Source organism: Strix aluco, chromosome 5, assembly GCF_031877795.1.
Source record: "Strix aluco isolate bStrAlu1 chromosome 5, bStrAlu1.hap1, whole genome shotgun sequence".
Taxonomy (NCBI): domain Eukaryota; kingdom Metazoa; phylum Chordata; class Aves; order Strigiformes; family Strigidae; genus Strix; species Strix aluco.
In genome coordinates this window covers 12,697,245-12,714,131 of record NC_133935.1, presented here as the reverse complement: position 1 = coordinate 12,714,131, position 16,887 = coordinate 12,697,245, and the positions used below count along the sequence as shown (strand labels likewise).

General features: G+C 45.1%; 1 protein-coding gene across 5 annotated transcripts; it reads left to right on the top strand.

The window, feature by feature from the left end:
- The first annotated feature begins 757 nt into the window (after positions 1-757).
- On the top strand, positions 758-16,885 carry LOC141923713 (cystine/glutamate transporter-like). Of its 5 annotated transcripts, XR_012623382.1 has the most exons (13): positions 758-1,028; positions 3,757-3,883; positions 4,629-4,744; positions 5,429-5,554; positions 7,968-8,067; positions 8,157-8,201; positions 8,389-8,512; positions 8,828-8,931; positions 10,713-10,809; positions 11,605-11,754; positions 14,259-14,433; positions 15,331-16,003; positions 16,858-16,885. XR_012623382.1 is itself a non-coding variant. In XM_074825341.1 (12 exons), the coding sequence occupies exons 1-12, from the start codon at positions 833-835 to the stop codon at positions 15,393-15,395; spliced, it is 1,425 nt and encodes a 474-aa protein (XP_074681442.1). In that variant the 5' UTR covers positions 758-832; the 3' UTR covers positions 15,396-16,755. The 5 variants fall into 5 exon arrangements, 3 of the variants coding, with proteins under 3 accessions (XP_074681442.1, XP_074681441.1, XP_074681443.1); XR_012623383.1 differs by lacking the exon at positions 16,858-16,885 and having other exon boundaries at positions 11,667-11,754; positions 15,331-16,755; XM_074825341.1 differs by lacking the exon at positions 16,858-16,885 and having other exon boundaries at positions 15,331-16,755.
- Positions 16,886-16,887: the final 2 nt, after the last annotated feature.

Here is a 16,887-nt window from a genome sequence, read left to right as displayed (position 1 = left end):
GGATCGAGACCAACTTGTGTGATCCCTGGAGTGTCTGAAGTTCCTTCTTTTCTAGGAAAAACTTCACTCCTACTTTTATTACTAAGAAAGTTTTTATATTAATAGAAGGAACGACATGTCTGATATTAATGACTATGCTCTGTCTTACAATTGTAAACAGTACTTATTCCTGACTCTTCAGTACCCTGGTAACAAAAAGGCTTGACAGTATATTAAGAAACAGTGATAAAACAAAGCCCCAGTGAGAAAATCAGGGTTTGTTCATTCAGCAAGGATAGATAGAAAGTTAAAAAAGCTTAAATCATCTGTGTATCCCAACTAACAGAGCTCTTTGCTCCCCCCCCCCGCCCCCCAATAAATTTTTATTAACCTCAGACATCCTTGAGGTCTTGATTGCAACTTTCTGCCAGGGTACTGATATCAATATTCCCCCAAATTAGGTCCCATTAAATTAACCCTAACCGGGCCAGTTCCAGTCCGGTCATCAAAGTTGAATTTGGAAATCATATCTTGAAGTATGTCATGCAACTTGTAACGCTCTGTGCCCCTTGACAGAAGAGGCAGAAAAAAAACTTACAGTCCCTCTCAAGAGCTGCACTGATGTGAGAGACGGTACTGAGTGTGTTATATGCACCTGTGGTTTGGTTGGTGCATCCAGCAGCTGAGGAGAACAAATTCAACAGATCTTGACAGCTTTCTGCAAAAAATCTTGCCCAGAAAAGAAGACCCATGAATCCCTAACTCTTTCCTCATCTTACAGGTGAGCCTTGAGGACACTTGGGAGACTGTAGCTTCTAAATGTATGACCTTTCTCTGGCATTAGAAGCAAGCCATGGGAAAAGACAAGAAAGAAGAGGAAGCCGTTTTTCTGAGGAAAAAGATAACTTTGCTGCGGGCTTTCTCACTCCTCATTGGCAGCATGGTCGGCAGTGGCATCTTTATCTCCCCAAAAGGAGTACTGAAAAACTCTGGCAGCGTGGGTTTCTCCCTGGTTGTTTGGTTTGCCTGTGGGCTCCTCTCAATGTTTGGTGAGTGGTGAGCTTTGTCAGCCTTTGTTGAAGCGCCTGGGAGGTGAGGGGAGCCAGCACATTTTTACGTATAAAAAGTTGGGAGAAGAGTAAACCAAAAATTCCCTGTGGTGACCCTGGGGGGGGGGGGGTCACCAGGGATCTTTAGTTCAAATTATTCCCTCAGGGTGATTGAGAAAATCCTGGCACTTATGGTCTGTGAAAATGTGCAAGTCCAAGGCAGGAGCGACAATGACTGAAGATGGAGACAACATGGTCTCTGCCAGGAAAGCTGGGAGAAGATGAAGGGACTCATTCTATAAGGTGGAAGGGAGATGTAGGCATCTAAAAGGCACCTGTGAGCCCGAGGGCTGTGCACTGCTTTTCATAGACACTGTGAAAAGGGCAAGAAGTGACAGTCTTAATATGCCATAAGGGATCCCCTTTCTGTTGGTGAGGACAGAGAAGCACTGGAGCAGCTGGGGAGCTGCAGAGTGTCCACCAGCCAGGGGTTGGTGTCTGGGTGTCTGTCAGAAATGGTTTGGATGTGTCTGCTGTTGTTTTGGAGCAAGAGATGGAGCAGATCAGTTCAGCCCTGCTTTCTGTGTGTTACCCTTGGCTTGGCTTCTGACATTTAATACCAGTCTTTTCTCACAAAGGGTTGACTTTTTGATGACAGTTTCATTCTAGTTCTTCTGAAATAACGTAGCTCTTAAAGTTATGATGGACAAAATGCATGGCTTTTAGTTTCCTTCATTAACTCTATAAAATCACCATCTCAGAAACACTCTAAAGGTGCTATTAGGAGAACTGCAAGATCTCCGCTCTGAGGAGAAATCTGATGTTTATTTCGGTGGCAAACTTTAAAGTTCTTCTGTTATAAATTAGAAAAAAAAAAACAAAACAAGAAAGGAGAAATACTCCATGTGGAAAAAAACCACTGTGACATATAGATACAAGTTTAGAAATCGATACATTCAATGATAATACAGCAACAAGTGTGGTTCTTGCTCTTAGCACATGCGTACCAATATTTCACACGGCAGACTATGTGGGGGTTTTGGTGAATTATGTACTTTTGCTTAAAGAAAATCTTAAAATATAACGTGAGCATGGTGTTTCTTTTGACTGAGCAGAGCAATAAATGATAATGTGTGTGTTAATCACATAACCCAAGCTCTGCACTTGGAAAGGCTTCTCTCTCTCTTGCATCCTTTGATAGATTCTGCTGGAAGAGCCCTGGGAGCCTCTTTATCAAGTTATTGTATTTTGTAGCCAAATTTGTTAGTTTGTTCTTCCCTTCTATCAGCTTGATGACCTCCCTTGATCATTTCTCTGACGCATTTTTTGCGGTACATTAAAAAGGCCTGCTTTCTTTTCTTCTTTTTTTTTTTTTCTTTCGAGTATGGCATTTATGAGTCCCATAGCATGCGTTTAGCAAAGCACTTAAACACACGCTTGAAGCATGTAAAGAGACCCACCGGAATAAATGAGATGAGGTGTCTGCCTATATTTGACACTTGGAACAGGGATTCTGCACAAATTTGCCAAGAGAGAGGTGGGAAGAGTGGAGGTCCTCACCATCAGCATGACTTGAATATGGCATGACCACCACAGGACTCGGAGGCATGGCCATATCACCACTGGGTTCCTCTGCACTCTCCCTCCGCAACCGCCTGAGCTGAGCAAAGCAGTAATAGCACAGCTAGAGATGGTCTCACCCCACAGGGTCACATCCCAAAAGCACTCAGACCCATTGCAAGGAGAGTTGTGCTCAAAGAAATAAGTGTTTTATGATTTCTTTTGGTGGAAAAAGGATGTTTAACCTAACAAATGAATCCAGTGTAGGCAGGACTTAAGAGTCATACTTAGACGTGTTCAAATGGCATGATGAATTGCTCTATATAGAGAAAACACAGATGGGATTTTTTTGGCACAGACAGAGGCATAAAGGTTTCTATCCATTTGCCTGAAAGTTTTAAGCTGTGTTCTCCAGCGTGCCTCCCCCAGGGTTTCTCACTGTGCCCTGGCACAGGGTCAGGGAGGCGCAGAGGCACTCATCAAGGCCGGGGCAGGCAGTCCCCAGGTCTGTTGGTGCACTCGTACGTGAACATGTGAGAAGAGACCAACTGAGCCTCTCATGCGGACACTTCCCTTGCTCTGCACCATCGGGGCTGTGTTTTCCTCCGGTGGCAGGTCTTTCCTCCCAGAGGAGATGCCCTTCCAGGTCCTCTGTCTGGTGTCATTGAATGAAGGAAGGAATCTATGTGACTATGCAAGATAAGGACACAGGAATGTGGTCTGTGATCAAAAACGTGACTGAAATGACAAGTTCAGCCACGGCCTGTTGGCTGAGGTGCTGTAATTGCCTTGTAAACACCATCTTACCAGTCTAACTGTGAGAAGTGAGAACCCAAACCTCCAGGACGTTTCTCAAAGGAAACCTGTTGTAGCTTAGTGCAACATTTCTATCTCACACCTTTCCACATAACTTTGATAGAAAGGTTGCATCATTAACCAGAAAATGGAGACTTTCTTTCCTTCTGACTGAAAAGTTAATTACTTCAAAACGTACTTCAAAACACTGTAGCACACAAAAATAGGGAAGAGTGATTCTGCTAAACCCCTCTTTCTTCCTTTAATTCACTACTTATTTTAAACAGATTCATTCAATTCCTGAAAAGTCACACAGAAAAGAGAAAATCCATGGGATGATTTATTCAGTGCATTTCTACCTGAACTTTTCCAGGTGCCTTGTGTTATGCAGAGCTTGGAACGAGAATCACCAAGTCTGGAGGACATTATATCTATATTTTGGAGACACTAGGGCCTCTGCCAAGTTTCTTATTCCTGTGGGCAGAGTTTTTTGCTATCAGGTAAGAGAATTTTTGGGTTTGCCTTTTGCTGGATACCGTGACGATTTAAAAAAAACAGAAGTTACCGTGTCAGGTAACAGTCTAGGCAGTTTGTAAAAGAAAGAGTAGAAACAATCTGAACAACTTTTAAAGATTTTTTGGTGGTAAAAGGAAGAATGCATAATGAATAAATAGTTACACATGTTCACTCTGATCTGTACTCGAATATCTCTCTTCTCCCCTGGCAGCTGGTATCCTCTAAGAGCCACGGTATTTTTCAGAGACTGACAATAGAGACCAGATTTATTTGAGATCTTCTGTTTTCACTGTGAAACTTTTTTGGATTGTCCTGTGGAGACAACTTTCTGGCTTAGCCCTGAGTTAAATAATATTTTAGAAAATTGTAAGTGACTTTCTTTTTAAAGTTAAAAAAGAAGTCCTCACCTCCCAATAACTTATGTCCTTCACGTAAACTGAGATGGAGCAGGATATATGAACCACATTGCATTGCTCAGTATGATTATTCTCAACTTTTGCTTTCAAGTTGGGAATTAATCTTTTTGCAGCATGCAATTTTTAACCTATTTACTGAGAAAAAACTATGAAAAAGACTCTATAGGAATTCACTATCTGCATGGGAGAGCAGGATTAAGCTGGGTGGGGAAAATTCCCTCCCTCATGAGTTTTGTGCAGTTTTACATCATGCTATTTTTCTGCTGTCTGCTGACCACAGTTTGTGCTTGCTTCCCCCTGCCGCCCCGCCAAGGCCTGCCAACAGTGCTGTGGTTTCTTTGGCATTTGGACGTTACATGCTGGAGCCGTTCTTTGCCCCCTGTGCAGCCCCGGTCCCTGCTGTGAAGCTCGTGTCTCTCCTGGGGTATTGTAAGTACTAACTTTTATGGGACTGCTGATTTCAGAGCCTCTCTGCCCCAGACCAGGGACACTTACAGGGTGTTATCTCCTGGGATAACTGTGGGATCGGGGCCCCATCTTATGTCCTTGGCTATCCAAAACTTCCTGATCTGAGGTGCTGGTTTGGGGCCACTGTTATTCTCCAAGAAGGGGAATGGGCCTTCCTGTTGACTAGCTGGAGCTCTAGGTCACGAGGATTGTGCCAAGTACAGGAATAGAAACTCTTCATGTGTAATTGTGCAAATGCCACCTGGGTTGAGGTGTAAGGCTCAAGGTTTTGGACTCCTCTCCTGGTGCACCCAGCGTGTGAAGCTGTCCTGGCCTGCTCCAGGCTGGTGTGTGCTGGCACAGGGACTGCTGTGAAGGGGGCTGCTGAGACGTCCCTGCAAACTCACACCTTCCTCCCAGGCAGGCATGGATCACCCAACAGCAACCGGGCTCCTGGTCCCTCTTAGGAGCATAACTCAGCTCCCCCTTCAAACACTGTGTGCTGGACCACACCTGTAATGTTTTCTGACATCTCTCACCCCGAGCATCCTCTCTCTAAAGATGCAGCCTTCTTCCTGGCATCCCTAGAGCAGGGAGTGCTGCTGTATGTTTTCCTGCGTGCGTTGAGCATGGGCTACAGCTGTAGCAGTGTGGTCTCCTCTGCAGACATGGTCCTCACCCTCAATTCCTGGAGCGTCACCTGGAGTGCCCGGCTGCAGACGGCTCTCTCCATCGTCAAACTCCTGGCTCTTGCACTCATCATCGCGCCAGGGATGATGCTGCTGGCGCAGGGTAGGTGTGCTGCTGTGTGGCTGAGGAACGGTGCTCAACATGCCTGCCTGTCATGGCTTTTATTGGTGTGGCACTCCTTTAGCCTGCCTGTGTGCTGGATGTGAATTAGCTGGGAGATGAGACCAGGGTAGTTGGCATTAAGCTGCATCATTGCACTGGGCTGATGCACCTGGCTCAGCTGTGCTTTCTCAAAGCTGAGTGAGTCTCAGTGCCTGAGGCTGTCTGAGCCTACTCAGAGTCATACAGGCACCTTCCTCCACAGCCAGTCTTTCCTTGGTGCTAGGCTTGCCTGTTTGCAGAGTGACTCAAAATCCTTCCAAAGCAGCACAAATTTGATGGACATCAGGGATGTATGACAGCATCCTGTGGTGACCTGAGCCGGTCACAGCTCTGTAATGAGTTACCAGCCCTCAGCTGAGCTCTGGTGACTGCATCTCTAACCTTTCTGTGGCTTAAACTAATGCTTTTTTGCCTCCTAAGTGAGATGGGCAGTAACTTAGTAAATTTACAACGGACTCACTCAGGATTGCATGTACACATACGCATCCAGAGTGGGGAAAAAACCCCTACCAGTAGTACCTTCTGGCAGTGATGCAAGGGTATTGGCTTTAATCCAAGCCTCAGTTTATAGAAAAGCCCACGGCATTCCCACTCAGGGGATGAAACCTGCTCCCCCTTCACACTATTACCTTCCTCTGCAGAGAAAACAACACAGGCAGTAGGCTCCAGGTTCATGTTTCTTTCTGATGTCTGGAGCTGGCTCCTTTGAACAAACAAAGATCCACTCAGGCTGGCAGCAACTTCTGAACAGAAGAACTGCCCTGCAGCTAGAAATCCTGAGCCATTATTGTCAGGAATGCCTTCAAATGACAATCTGGAGCCCTGGCACCCATCCTCCAGCGAGGATAAGTGTCAGTGACATCTGGAGGGAGAATTCACCAAGAGACCCCAATATGACAGGTTGTATTTAACGTTACTCATGGGGGATTGTAATCACTCATTAACATATTGCAGACAATAAATCCTTTTTATTTGCCATCACTTGTCAGCAATCATTTTAGAATATAAAAAGACTACCCCCATAGGCCCACTCCCATATTTTGGTTTAGTTTTCTTCAAATCTATTATCTTTTTGACTTGTTTTCTTGTGCCTAAAAATCAGTTTTGTGCTTTAAAATCAGTTTGCCTGATTCCCCTGCCTTGTTCTACCTTTTTTTGGTTACGGTCTTGTCCTTTCCTCTGCCATTATGTTCCCTTTGGCTCAGGTTTGTTTTAGAGACTTGCTGGGCCAGTGTTTTAAACCCAAACGTGCAAATCTCATCACAGAGCTCCTTGCAGAGGCACCTCCATAGAAGTGGCATGTCTTCCTCCATGTGCCTCATGCCATTTCATCCCTTTCCCGGTGAAGCCCAACTAGGTGAGCTCTGCACCTTTTACTTTTAAAGAGACTTTGATATGGAGAACTGAATATAGATGTGGAACCAAACCTTGGGCCACCTGGTTTTGAAAGTGTTGGAAATACAACTCCTTTTGACTGCATTTTTTATTGGTCTTCCTTTGAATGAGAGGCCATTAGGTCTTGCTCCCTTCCCTAGGGTTTTTTGGAGTTTGATAAAATATGGTTTGTACCCAAAATCCTGACTTTGATTTTGTTGTTGTTATTTCAAGCAGAGAACTTTAAGGAAAATACTGGGGTTGGTAAAATGGGATCTCTATCTGAGCCACCTCTACTTTTTAGATTTTATTTACTTTGCCCTCTGTGTCCTCAGTTCTTCCTCCTGAGGGCAAGCTGCAGTGGCTGTCAGGGGTAGCGGGCAAGGAGTGTGCCCAGAGTGGAGGCCAGGTTGGCAGTCACTGCTCCCTGTTCCTGCTCCCTCCTCCACCCCCGTTCCCATGATCTGGCCACATGGGGCTGGGGTCAGCACTCCAGCAGCGGGATCAGGAGGGAGCACAGCGAGAGCCAGATTAGCTGCCTCACTGGCTGCATCACATCAGAGAGAAGTTTGCATCCAGCTGTTTAGGGGGCTGGAGAGGGTAAGAGAGGGGTCAACCTGGCGAATTAATTTTAGACCTAAAGAAAGAACAGGACAACTTGGGTCCTCTCGTCTCCACGATCTCTTATTCCCACAGCAGGCTCTGTCTGAAACAGAAACAGCTGCCGCTGTTGCCCTTCCTGAAATGTCTCCCATAGCTGGATGGGGAAAGGATTTGTTCTGTCACTGTTTGCGAAATAAACATGTTAGCACAGCACTGCAAATTAAAACAATGAAACAAATCTGAATACCTGTCTCCAAGGAAGTCACAAACACTCTTCCCAGGTCTGGGCAAGAGGTACAAGGGGCATTATCCCACGGGAAGGAAGCCCATCTCTGACGTTTCCCTGCTCCATGTCCATTGTTTATCTCTTCTGCAGGCCACACCAAAAACTTCCAGGATGCTTTTGACAGACAGTCACTGGTTTTGGACAAGCTGCCCCTGGCTTTTTACGCAGGCATGTTTGCATATTCAGGCTGGTAGGTGTGATGGAAGGGTGCTTCATGGGCAGCAGACTGGTGTTTGAGACATGGCTCAAACTCTCTCCCTGTCTCTTTCCACCATGCAGGTTTCAGACCAGTTTTGTGCGTGAAGAGTTAGTCAGACCTGAACGGTAAGTCTGGGAAGAAGTCATCTTGGGTTACCAGCTTCTGGTGTACCATGGCTTTCCCAAATGCAGTATGGGAGGAAATAAGTTTGTGGGTTCATGTAACCAATGCCAGTTGCAATCTGCAGTAATACTGTGCATAACAAGGGATAACATCTTGTTCTTTGTCTGTGTCTCTTCCCCTTTCTTGCAGAAATATCCCCCTGGCTGTCATCGTGTCCGTGATCACAGTAATTGTGGGGTACATGCTCACCAACATCTCCTATTACACAGTCCTGGGAATGCAAGACGTTCTGGCTTCTCCTGCTGTGGCTGTGGTGAGTTGTCACCCCTACCGTTATCTTTATTCAGTGTGGTCAGCTTATGCTCAAGGGGTGGTCATGGCAAGTGTTTTGGAGATGGTTTTCCTATAAAATGCTTTATTGCTTTGTCATTTCTCTGGATCATTAGGCAACAGTAACTTCTTCTAGTCTTGCCTAAAAGATAATTAAAAATAACCCACAGATGACAGCAGAAAAGGCAAGATTTATGAGTCATATTCTATTCCTTCGATGGAAGTTTTCTTTCTTTTGAATCTGATGTTGTCTAGAGATGACCACATGTTCCTAAAGACACACTCGCTCTTCCTCCAGAGCTTTGTGCAGCGAGCCTTCAAAAGCCTGATCTCTGTGGTCCCTGTCCTTGTCGCACTGTCCTGCTTTGGAACCATGAATGGAGGAATCTTCACGTTTTCAAGGTCACATCCCTAAGAATTTATTACTCTTTTGGCTCACTGAATTGGAGGGAAGCACCAGAGATCTGTACAACTGCCCACCTACACGATGGCATCTGAGCCACTCTTGGGGGAAAAATAAGGGCTTTGACTTCCAGGATGTCAACTACAGGATGATCCCTGTTGACTAACAGTCTACCCTTTCTATTTCTGGCCAGGTCCAGGCTTTGGTGGGCTGGTCACAAACAAGGATTTTCATCTTCTGCCCCCAGCCTTCAGTTTAAATCCCCAGTTTAAAGTGAAATGTCAATGTTTCTGGTGAACTAGAGGCTTTGTTGATGTTGGCAGCTGCTCAGTGAGACCAAGTCTTCTTTCATTGGGTTCACCCAGCTGCTCTGCTGCAAGGCCACAGGGTCCCTCTGTTGTGAGGATCTCTGGCCAAAGGCAGACTCGCCCCAGAGGACTTTGCTTTGAGGTCAGTGAAATGTTATCGGGGACAGGCTATTCCTAAAGTAAAAGTCAAGGCTCAACAAGTCTTGTTGTAGCAATAAGAAAAGCTTTGTTCCATGGAAAAATTATTTTGCTAGCTTCACTGGCTACTATACTGCATGTCCTTATGGGAGTCTTGAAACTGGAGAGGAGGGCAGAGCTCATGGAGAAGCGTGTCATGATGGTCCTGAGGAGCTGCCTGAACTCTCTGGAGCCAGTTCTGGTTCACAGCTTTGATTGCAAAAGGAAAAATCAGTTGATATGATAGGGATGTTTCATAGTGTGAAATCTAATGAGTTATATGATCCACTACCCCAAAGTCCTGTACTAAATACAGTGTGGAGAATCCTTCCTGTTATCTCCTCTAGATAGTGGTTTTCTTTGAGGATGAGGAGTCCCCAGACAGCATAGAGGTTGTGCGTGTCACTATCGCCTTTCTCTCCCCCATCCTGGCACCATTAATATAATCACTGCAGAAAGGCCATATAAATAGTGATGGGGCCTCCCTGGCTGCTGGCCAGCCACACCCCTGCAAAACCACAGAGACAGCAATAAATCCAGTTTTACACTCATGTCTCAGCTGCTTTGGGCCCTGCTCCAGCCCAGCTGATGTTCTGGCATGATTTGTTTGTGGATATTAAATTTATAAAATTGGATTCAATGTCTTCTCCCTAATTGCCCTTTCATGAGTCAAAGGAAGGATGGAGGGAAGGAGCTCTCTGCTGTCATTTTGTAGCTGGTCTTGTGTGTAGCTGACTTCTTGGCAGTATGCCAAACTATGTTTTCCAACAACTGGCCAAAGAACTGAAAATCCTCTATTATTTGAGGAAACTGCACTTTATTTTTTTTGTATATATATATATATATATATAGGCATCGAGACCAACAATTGCCGTTCATAGACTCACCAGCCTCTCTTACAAAAAATGGAAGTTTGTGACCCCTCCGCTTCCTATTGGAAAGATGAACCCCTTCTCTCATGGCAAGAAACTTTCTTGCTTCCGTTTCCAACCTGAACTCACTCATGGTCACTTGGGACTTACCCGAAGGTCTCTGCTAATGGGCCACCCAAGGGGATGCTGCCAGCGGTCCTGCTAGTGGGCTCTGCACTGCATTGAACTAACTGGTCCTGGGAGAACTATGGGAATTCAACATTGAGTTTTTCTTTCAAATGCCCCAAAAATGTGGCTAAAGGCAGAACTGTGGCCTTGCATAGCAGACCTGTGCTGGGGTGGGTAGTCAGTCCAGTGACTGATATTCTCACTTCTAGTCTGGATGTGGGATGCTAATGCATAGGGCTCCCTGTCTTTTCCTAGGACTCTGTTTGTGGCTTCCAGGGAAGGACAGTGGCCTCCTCTCTTCTCTATGATCCACATTCGAAGGCATACACCCCTTCCTGCTGTCATGTTAATGGTAAGGAGATCTGGCTGTGTGACATGCCCCATTCTTGCAGTCTTGGCTTTCTTGCAAAGCCTGGAGAAGCTGAAGAGTTTTAAAGGGTGTTGAGACAGCCTCCAAAAAATAGAGAAGATGGAATACTGGAAATGACTGCAAAGTATTAAGTCCCCTTGTGCCAGCAGTGTTATCCAAACCCACTCCCGTGAAGTCCCTGCCTTATAGCCTTGGACACCTTTTTTAAAAGTACCGTCCCTACTATCTGCCACAGTTGCTGCTTGATATTGTCCTGTGAAAATACCTCTGCTGGGCTTTGGCTGTTTGGAAAATTGAAATTCCCAGGTGTGGTGAAAATGCAGGGAATGAGCATTTGCAAAGATGCTCTCAGTTTTGGTTTGGTTTTTTTTCCAGCAATGGTCCAGCTCCATCCTAACTGTGCTGAGGTGCCTCTTGCAGCTTGGTTGACCTGCTAAAAACTTAGCAGGTATCTTTGTAGGTAGCCTTTGTACCGGCAGCACAGACTTTTGTATCATGCATGTTTTAATTCCCCTGCCTAGGACATAAAGCATCAAAGGTGCTGTTGATCTTGAAAGGATCGTTCCTTTCTATAGCACAGCATAATAGTGCATTTAGGCTTTTTGCCTTCAGTCTGTGACACTGTTTTATAAAGCTCTCTGACCTCTGAAATGTTGGGGCTGTGAAGTAGCTGCCAGTGATTGCAGGGGGGCTGGAGGAGGTAATCCATATTACCCTTTCTAGTTTGAGGATGGTAGTAAGGCTTTAATGACTATATTTCATCTTCACAATGCTCAGTTCCCTTTGGTTACTGCCATGGTGTGTATCGGAGATATCTACCATCTAATGAACTTCTTCAGCTTTTCCCGATGGCTCTTCATAGGATTAGCCACCCTTGGGCTCATTGTCCATCGCCACCGTCACCCGGAGCTGCACAGCCCATTCAAGGTAACACATGGCATGTATCTAGCAGCCAGGAATGTGCAGGCTTGTAATTTCTTTCTCTTATTTGGTAAAAATTAGAGCATTACATGGCCATGGTTGCCTTTAGGCTCTAAGGAGTCTCAATCCCTCTTGTTCAGTAAGACATGTGGGGAGCTCATGAAATCGGTTGATGTACCCAAACAGCCAGATGTGGTAAAACTTATGAAGCTGGTTCTATATGGTGTCACCAGTTGCATCTATAAGATGGCAGCCTACTCCAGGGGACAAAGTTTCAGGCTAGGAACTGGGAGATGTCAAAGGGCAATTCCCACACTCATCTCTTGTGGGCTGTAAGGAGGGACCTTTGCCTGGATGTTATTTCAGTGGTAGCTAAGTCTCAGCTCTCGGGAAGCAGGAAGGTGTCAGGCTTGGGGGAAAAGAGCATGGCTGGGGGGACCCTGGGAACAGACCTGACTTAAGGGGAATCATCTGCTGGCACAAAAACACTGTATAGTGTAAGGCAGGTTGTGTGCAACTGTTGCTGCTGCAGGCCCTGAGGACGTGCACAGCACACACATGTGTAGCACAAAGCGTAGGACGCCTTGGCCTCTCGTGCCTTTCCCTAGCCTCCGGCTGGGCCCCTCTGGTGGCCCTTATCACGCTGCTGGGTGATGGGATCCTCCTCGTGTTGGCGGGGGAAGTTGGAATCAGTGCTGGAGCAGCTTTCTTGTGCTCTGGGCACCTTTCCCACTGCCAGATAACGTGCCGAAGGCGTTTGGGGGGGGTGGGTGCTTGAGGCATGCACAGTTTGTTCCTGTCCGGTGGTGCCTGCATGGTGCCTCCAGCCAGTTCCTGGAGAGGAGAGGAGACCTCCGAGGTCACAGGCACTGGGCAGCCCATCAGTGAGAAGCTCAGGGGACAGAAACGCTTCCTATGGCTCCCTCAGGGCTCCTCCCTGAGCTGCGCGAGGCCTGATGCAAAGTTTGGGGTAATTTTTCTTCTTGGTCTTTGCTGGAGACAGCGTGTTTAGCAGAGACCTTGAAGCTTCCCAGTTCGTTTGTTGGCTGCACTCGTGTACTCACCCAGAACCAGAGTTTAAATAAGTTTTCTCTTTTTCTTTTAAAAGTTTTCTATTTTTCTTTTTAAAACTTCTCAGGGGAAGTTTATTAGTGGATAGAACTGGTGATGTTTTCAGTTGCTGAGATTTTGCCCCATTTTGTTTTAGACAGAGATTTAAGCCTTTAACGATTCCTAAAAGCAGCTTAAGGGGGGGGGGGGGGGGGGGGAAATGCTGGGCTTTTGGCCAGTTCGGCTGACTTTTTTCCCCCCTTCTTTCCCTAGTTTTTATACCCACTTGAAACCCGAAGCTCAGTTATCTGCAAGCGGGGAGGGCTGCGTGCAGGTGCCGCGGGCATGTGCTGCGCTCTAGTGGCCACAGACAGGTCGTGTGCAGGCACCAGCGTGCGGAGAAAAGTCATAAAAAACACATGATTGTGCTGGTACTTCTTCTCCCCTATAACATTTTGGGTTAAGAATGGTGTGAAAACAGCGGTAAGAGGAAAAAGCAGTCCTCGCACACACACCTCGCAAGCAGATGTGCAGCGTGAGTGTGTGCACGTAGGAGAGGCTGGCAGGGGATGCTCCGGCTGGAGAGACAGCAAGAGCACGTAAGTTTGGTGGTTGGATGGCTGCCATCGCTAGAGCAACTAATCTCTTCCAGCTCGGCATGGTCAGCATCCAAAATAGGATCTCTGTTACCGGAAAATAGATTGTCACCCTAGATGAGACCAGCCCAGCAGCTTCTTCATTCTATCAGCCATGGCGAGGAGTAACTTGGCTGAGGTTGGATCCAAAGACTGAGTTTTATTATTTATTGCAGTGTTCCGATTTACTCTCCAAGTAACCCAGATGAATTGGCTTACCCAACAGGATAAGGCTGGAGTGCTGACTGCTGCTTTGGTCTTTCATCAGTGTGTCGTTGAAGCTCATGCTCTTGATGCAGGTGCTATGGTGAGAGGGAATCTGGTTTATCCTGTTTTGGCCACTATAAGTCTCAGGGAAGCTTGAGGCAGGTCAAAATGAGTCACAAGTGTTATAACCAAAGAACGGTTTTATTCAAAGTCCTGCTTCTACTCTTGGCTTCAGATTTTCCACCAGCAGTTGCCACAGGTGGCAAGTAGATAGGTGTGCATGTGCAGGCACAGGAGAAGTACATCCAGAGAGCAGTGGGGTACAGGTGACTTATCCCCCTGCTTGGCTTCCAGTTGCAAGTGAGGTTTATGTTTTGGTGCACGTGAATATAAGAGGCGTGCACCTCTTAGGGCACACTAGGCTCTGAAGATGATACGAGTCAATTTTTGTTCTATGCATTGTACTTGTTCACAACTGATTGTACAGAAACAGTGTGGAGGAAAGCTGTATGATTTTTCTCATCTTCTTTAAGATGGAGAAGTGTGCTGGCATATATGGAGGCCAATTCGCTACAGCCATCAGTTTTTCCTGAGAGTCTTCTGTGCTCTTTTTCCCAGGTTCCCCTGTTCATTCCCATCTCTTTTACCATCATCTGCCTCTTCACAGTGGCAATGTCTTTCTACTCAGACCCTGTGAACATTAGCATCGGATGCACCATGGTTTTAAGTGGTTTTCCAGTCTACTATCTCATAATCCATAAGCAAATGTCAAAACATTGCCGTAGCCCATTTTGTAAGTATGTGTTTGAATTTCAGTATTGTGGACATAAACATGCTCAGGGTGGGGATGTTGGCTTGTTCCCAGGGCTTGTCTCTAGTGCAAATTACTCCATGACCAACAGACCTCATGAAACCTAAATTCTAACACCTGCCACCTCTTCAATGGCTTTCCTAAGACACTGCTTCTGCAGCCAAAGAGACGAGGGGTAGGCTGTGCTGCAGGTGGTTGGCAGCCAGGCACAGACTGTGTCTGCCTGGCTTGTGAATTATACTGATAAGCCAGCTTCATGATCTGTTTTAAAAAAGACAAGACTGAGGTCTACCGACAGGGGGAACAGAGAGGGTCACTTTTGCACCACAGCTCTGGTTTCTACTAAACTTTGGCATATCTTCAGGATCACCACCTCTTGGTCAAATTTGGCTGACACTGAGCAACAAGATCAAAAGTTAGGATGGAGAGAATGACAGGCAGACACTGTAACCCCATGCACAAACATACTTGCTGAAAGGCTGGGGAGAGGACTGGTGGGAGAAGACGTGCTACCTGAGGGCTGTTTGATGAAGAAGCACAGATGTGTAAACGAAATACATCTCCACTCCATGCAATGTCCAGCATAGATTTCCTTTGGGTGTAGCCCTGGTGGCACAATGATTTACTCAGAAACAAGAGCCCAATTTTGAATTTAATTTATAATAACAGTTATGAATCTTGTTTTCTTTTGGTTTGATGTTGGGCTGAGGTCTATGAGTAACCACTGAATAGAAAAAAAACACACAGCAAGTAAGAAGATGGATACAGTGATCTGCTAACATAAAGTGCTCCAACCATCAGTGCTGATGCTCTGATTTTCAGCTATATCTGAAGATTTCCTCTGGACTAAACTTTCTGCCTTTTTTTCCCCCCTTTCAGATTATCTTACCCGCAAACTACAGGTACTGCTGGAAGTAGTTCAACAAGAAATCAAGACTTACTGAGAAACCATCAGCACTCACAGGAGAAGATAAGATTTACTTACTCAGTTTCTGATACCTTTGATCCTACCAAAGGCCATACTCTCATTCTTTTAATCACTGCAAATGAGGATAAGCTTGAGCCAAGACTTTGCTGCAAGTCTTCCTAAACTTGCAATCAGGATGAGTGGTTGCATCTGTTTCTGCCTTTTTCTTTTTTAGCAGAACAATCTATTTCTCTGAAATGAACTTGCTTTGCCTGCAGAGTGTCTTTGAAACCAAGATTCTAATTTTGCAGCCTAGCCCAGTTCTCAGTAAAATAGTGTGTGTGTGTGTGTGTGTATATGTATATATATGTATATACACACACACTACTTGTAATTTCCTAACTTGGCAAATAGAGGAAGGGAGCATGTTGCAGAACTTCCAAATCATGGAAGCCAAATGCAGGTTTCAATCTGAAGTGTTGCAGTAGCCATGCTGTGGACAAGAATTATGAAGGGAAATGGATGGGGAAAGCAAATTAGAAATAAGGAAAGGAGAAGGCAGGGGGATAAAACTTCATTCATCAGAAAGTGCTGATTCAGACTAATGAGAAGATATTTGAAAACCCTTTGAAATTACAAAGTAAGGTTAGAATGTTTTGCTTTGATTATTGTATTAGCAGAATAAGTTTATTTTGCTTTGAAATAATATTTCAATTTTGAATTTTATTTTTCTGAAATTACATTTCAAAATGTACAAACACAGTAAAAAATCAGCTAATATCAACAAGAGTAGGACAAAATAGATTCTGATCCCTCCCCCAGCTTCCCAGCCACGCTCCTCACCTGGCACTACGAGTGAAGTTGAAAATTCAGGTTTTGGCTCAACTCCAGTGAAAAACAATTTCTCCTTTAGTTATACAAGGCCACTGATAAGACTTGGGCAGATTCCCAAATAAGTGCATCTTCTGGTGCTGTAAGAAGGCACAAAACACTTCATGTCAGAGCTTTAACTTTAAATCTGCAGGCAAATGACTTGCTGATTTGATACGTAACTGCTCATTTGAACTATTGAAATAAAAAAGGTTTCTGTTATTGGATTACTTTGGTTTACATTATTAATGTGGCAATGTTATGTCCAGATAAAACAGCAATTAGCTATTTCAAATCACTTAATTCTTATTTTTTTCCTAAAAGATGGAAAATAGCATGCTGAGACTCCTCTAACGGCCACTGAAGAGAGGCAGAATGTGGAGCATTTTAAATCTTTTGTATCAAGCATTTATGTACTTAGACTAAAACCAAAGTACCATTTACAAACTCAATGTAATCTACCAAAACTTGTAAAATTCACCATCAAAATTTGGAAATAAATAAGTTGGATTTTTTTTCCAAGGCAATTGAGAATTATTATTCTTGTTATGACTGTTTCCCGTTCCTGTGCTGAATTAAGCTGGGATAGCAGCAGCATGGTTGCAGGTCTCATTTCCCCCCTCCCACAGTTTAATTTACAAGCTGCTGGACATAGTCCA

What these genes read in the sequence shown, in the direction of transcription:
- LOC141923713 (XM_074825340.1), top strand. Translation starts at nt 833, where the DNA reads ATGGGAAAAGACAAGAAAGAAGAGGAAGCCGTTTTTCTGAGGAAAAAG. An exon ending in CTTCTCCTGCTGTGGCTGTG is followed by an intron (nt 8,513 to 8,827) that starts GTGAGTTGTCAC and finishes CTCTTCCTCCAG; the next exon opens with AGCTTTGTGCAGCGAGCCTT. An exon ending in AGCTGCACAGCCCATTCAAG is followed by an intron (nt 11,755 to 14,258) that starts GTAACACATGGC and finishes TCTTTTTCCCAG; the next exon opens with GTTCCCCTGTTCATTCCCAT.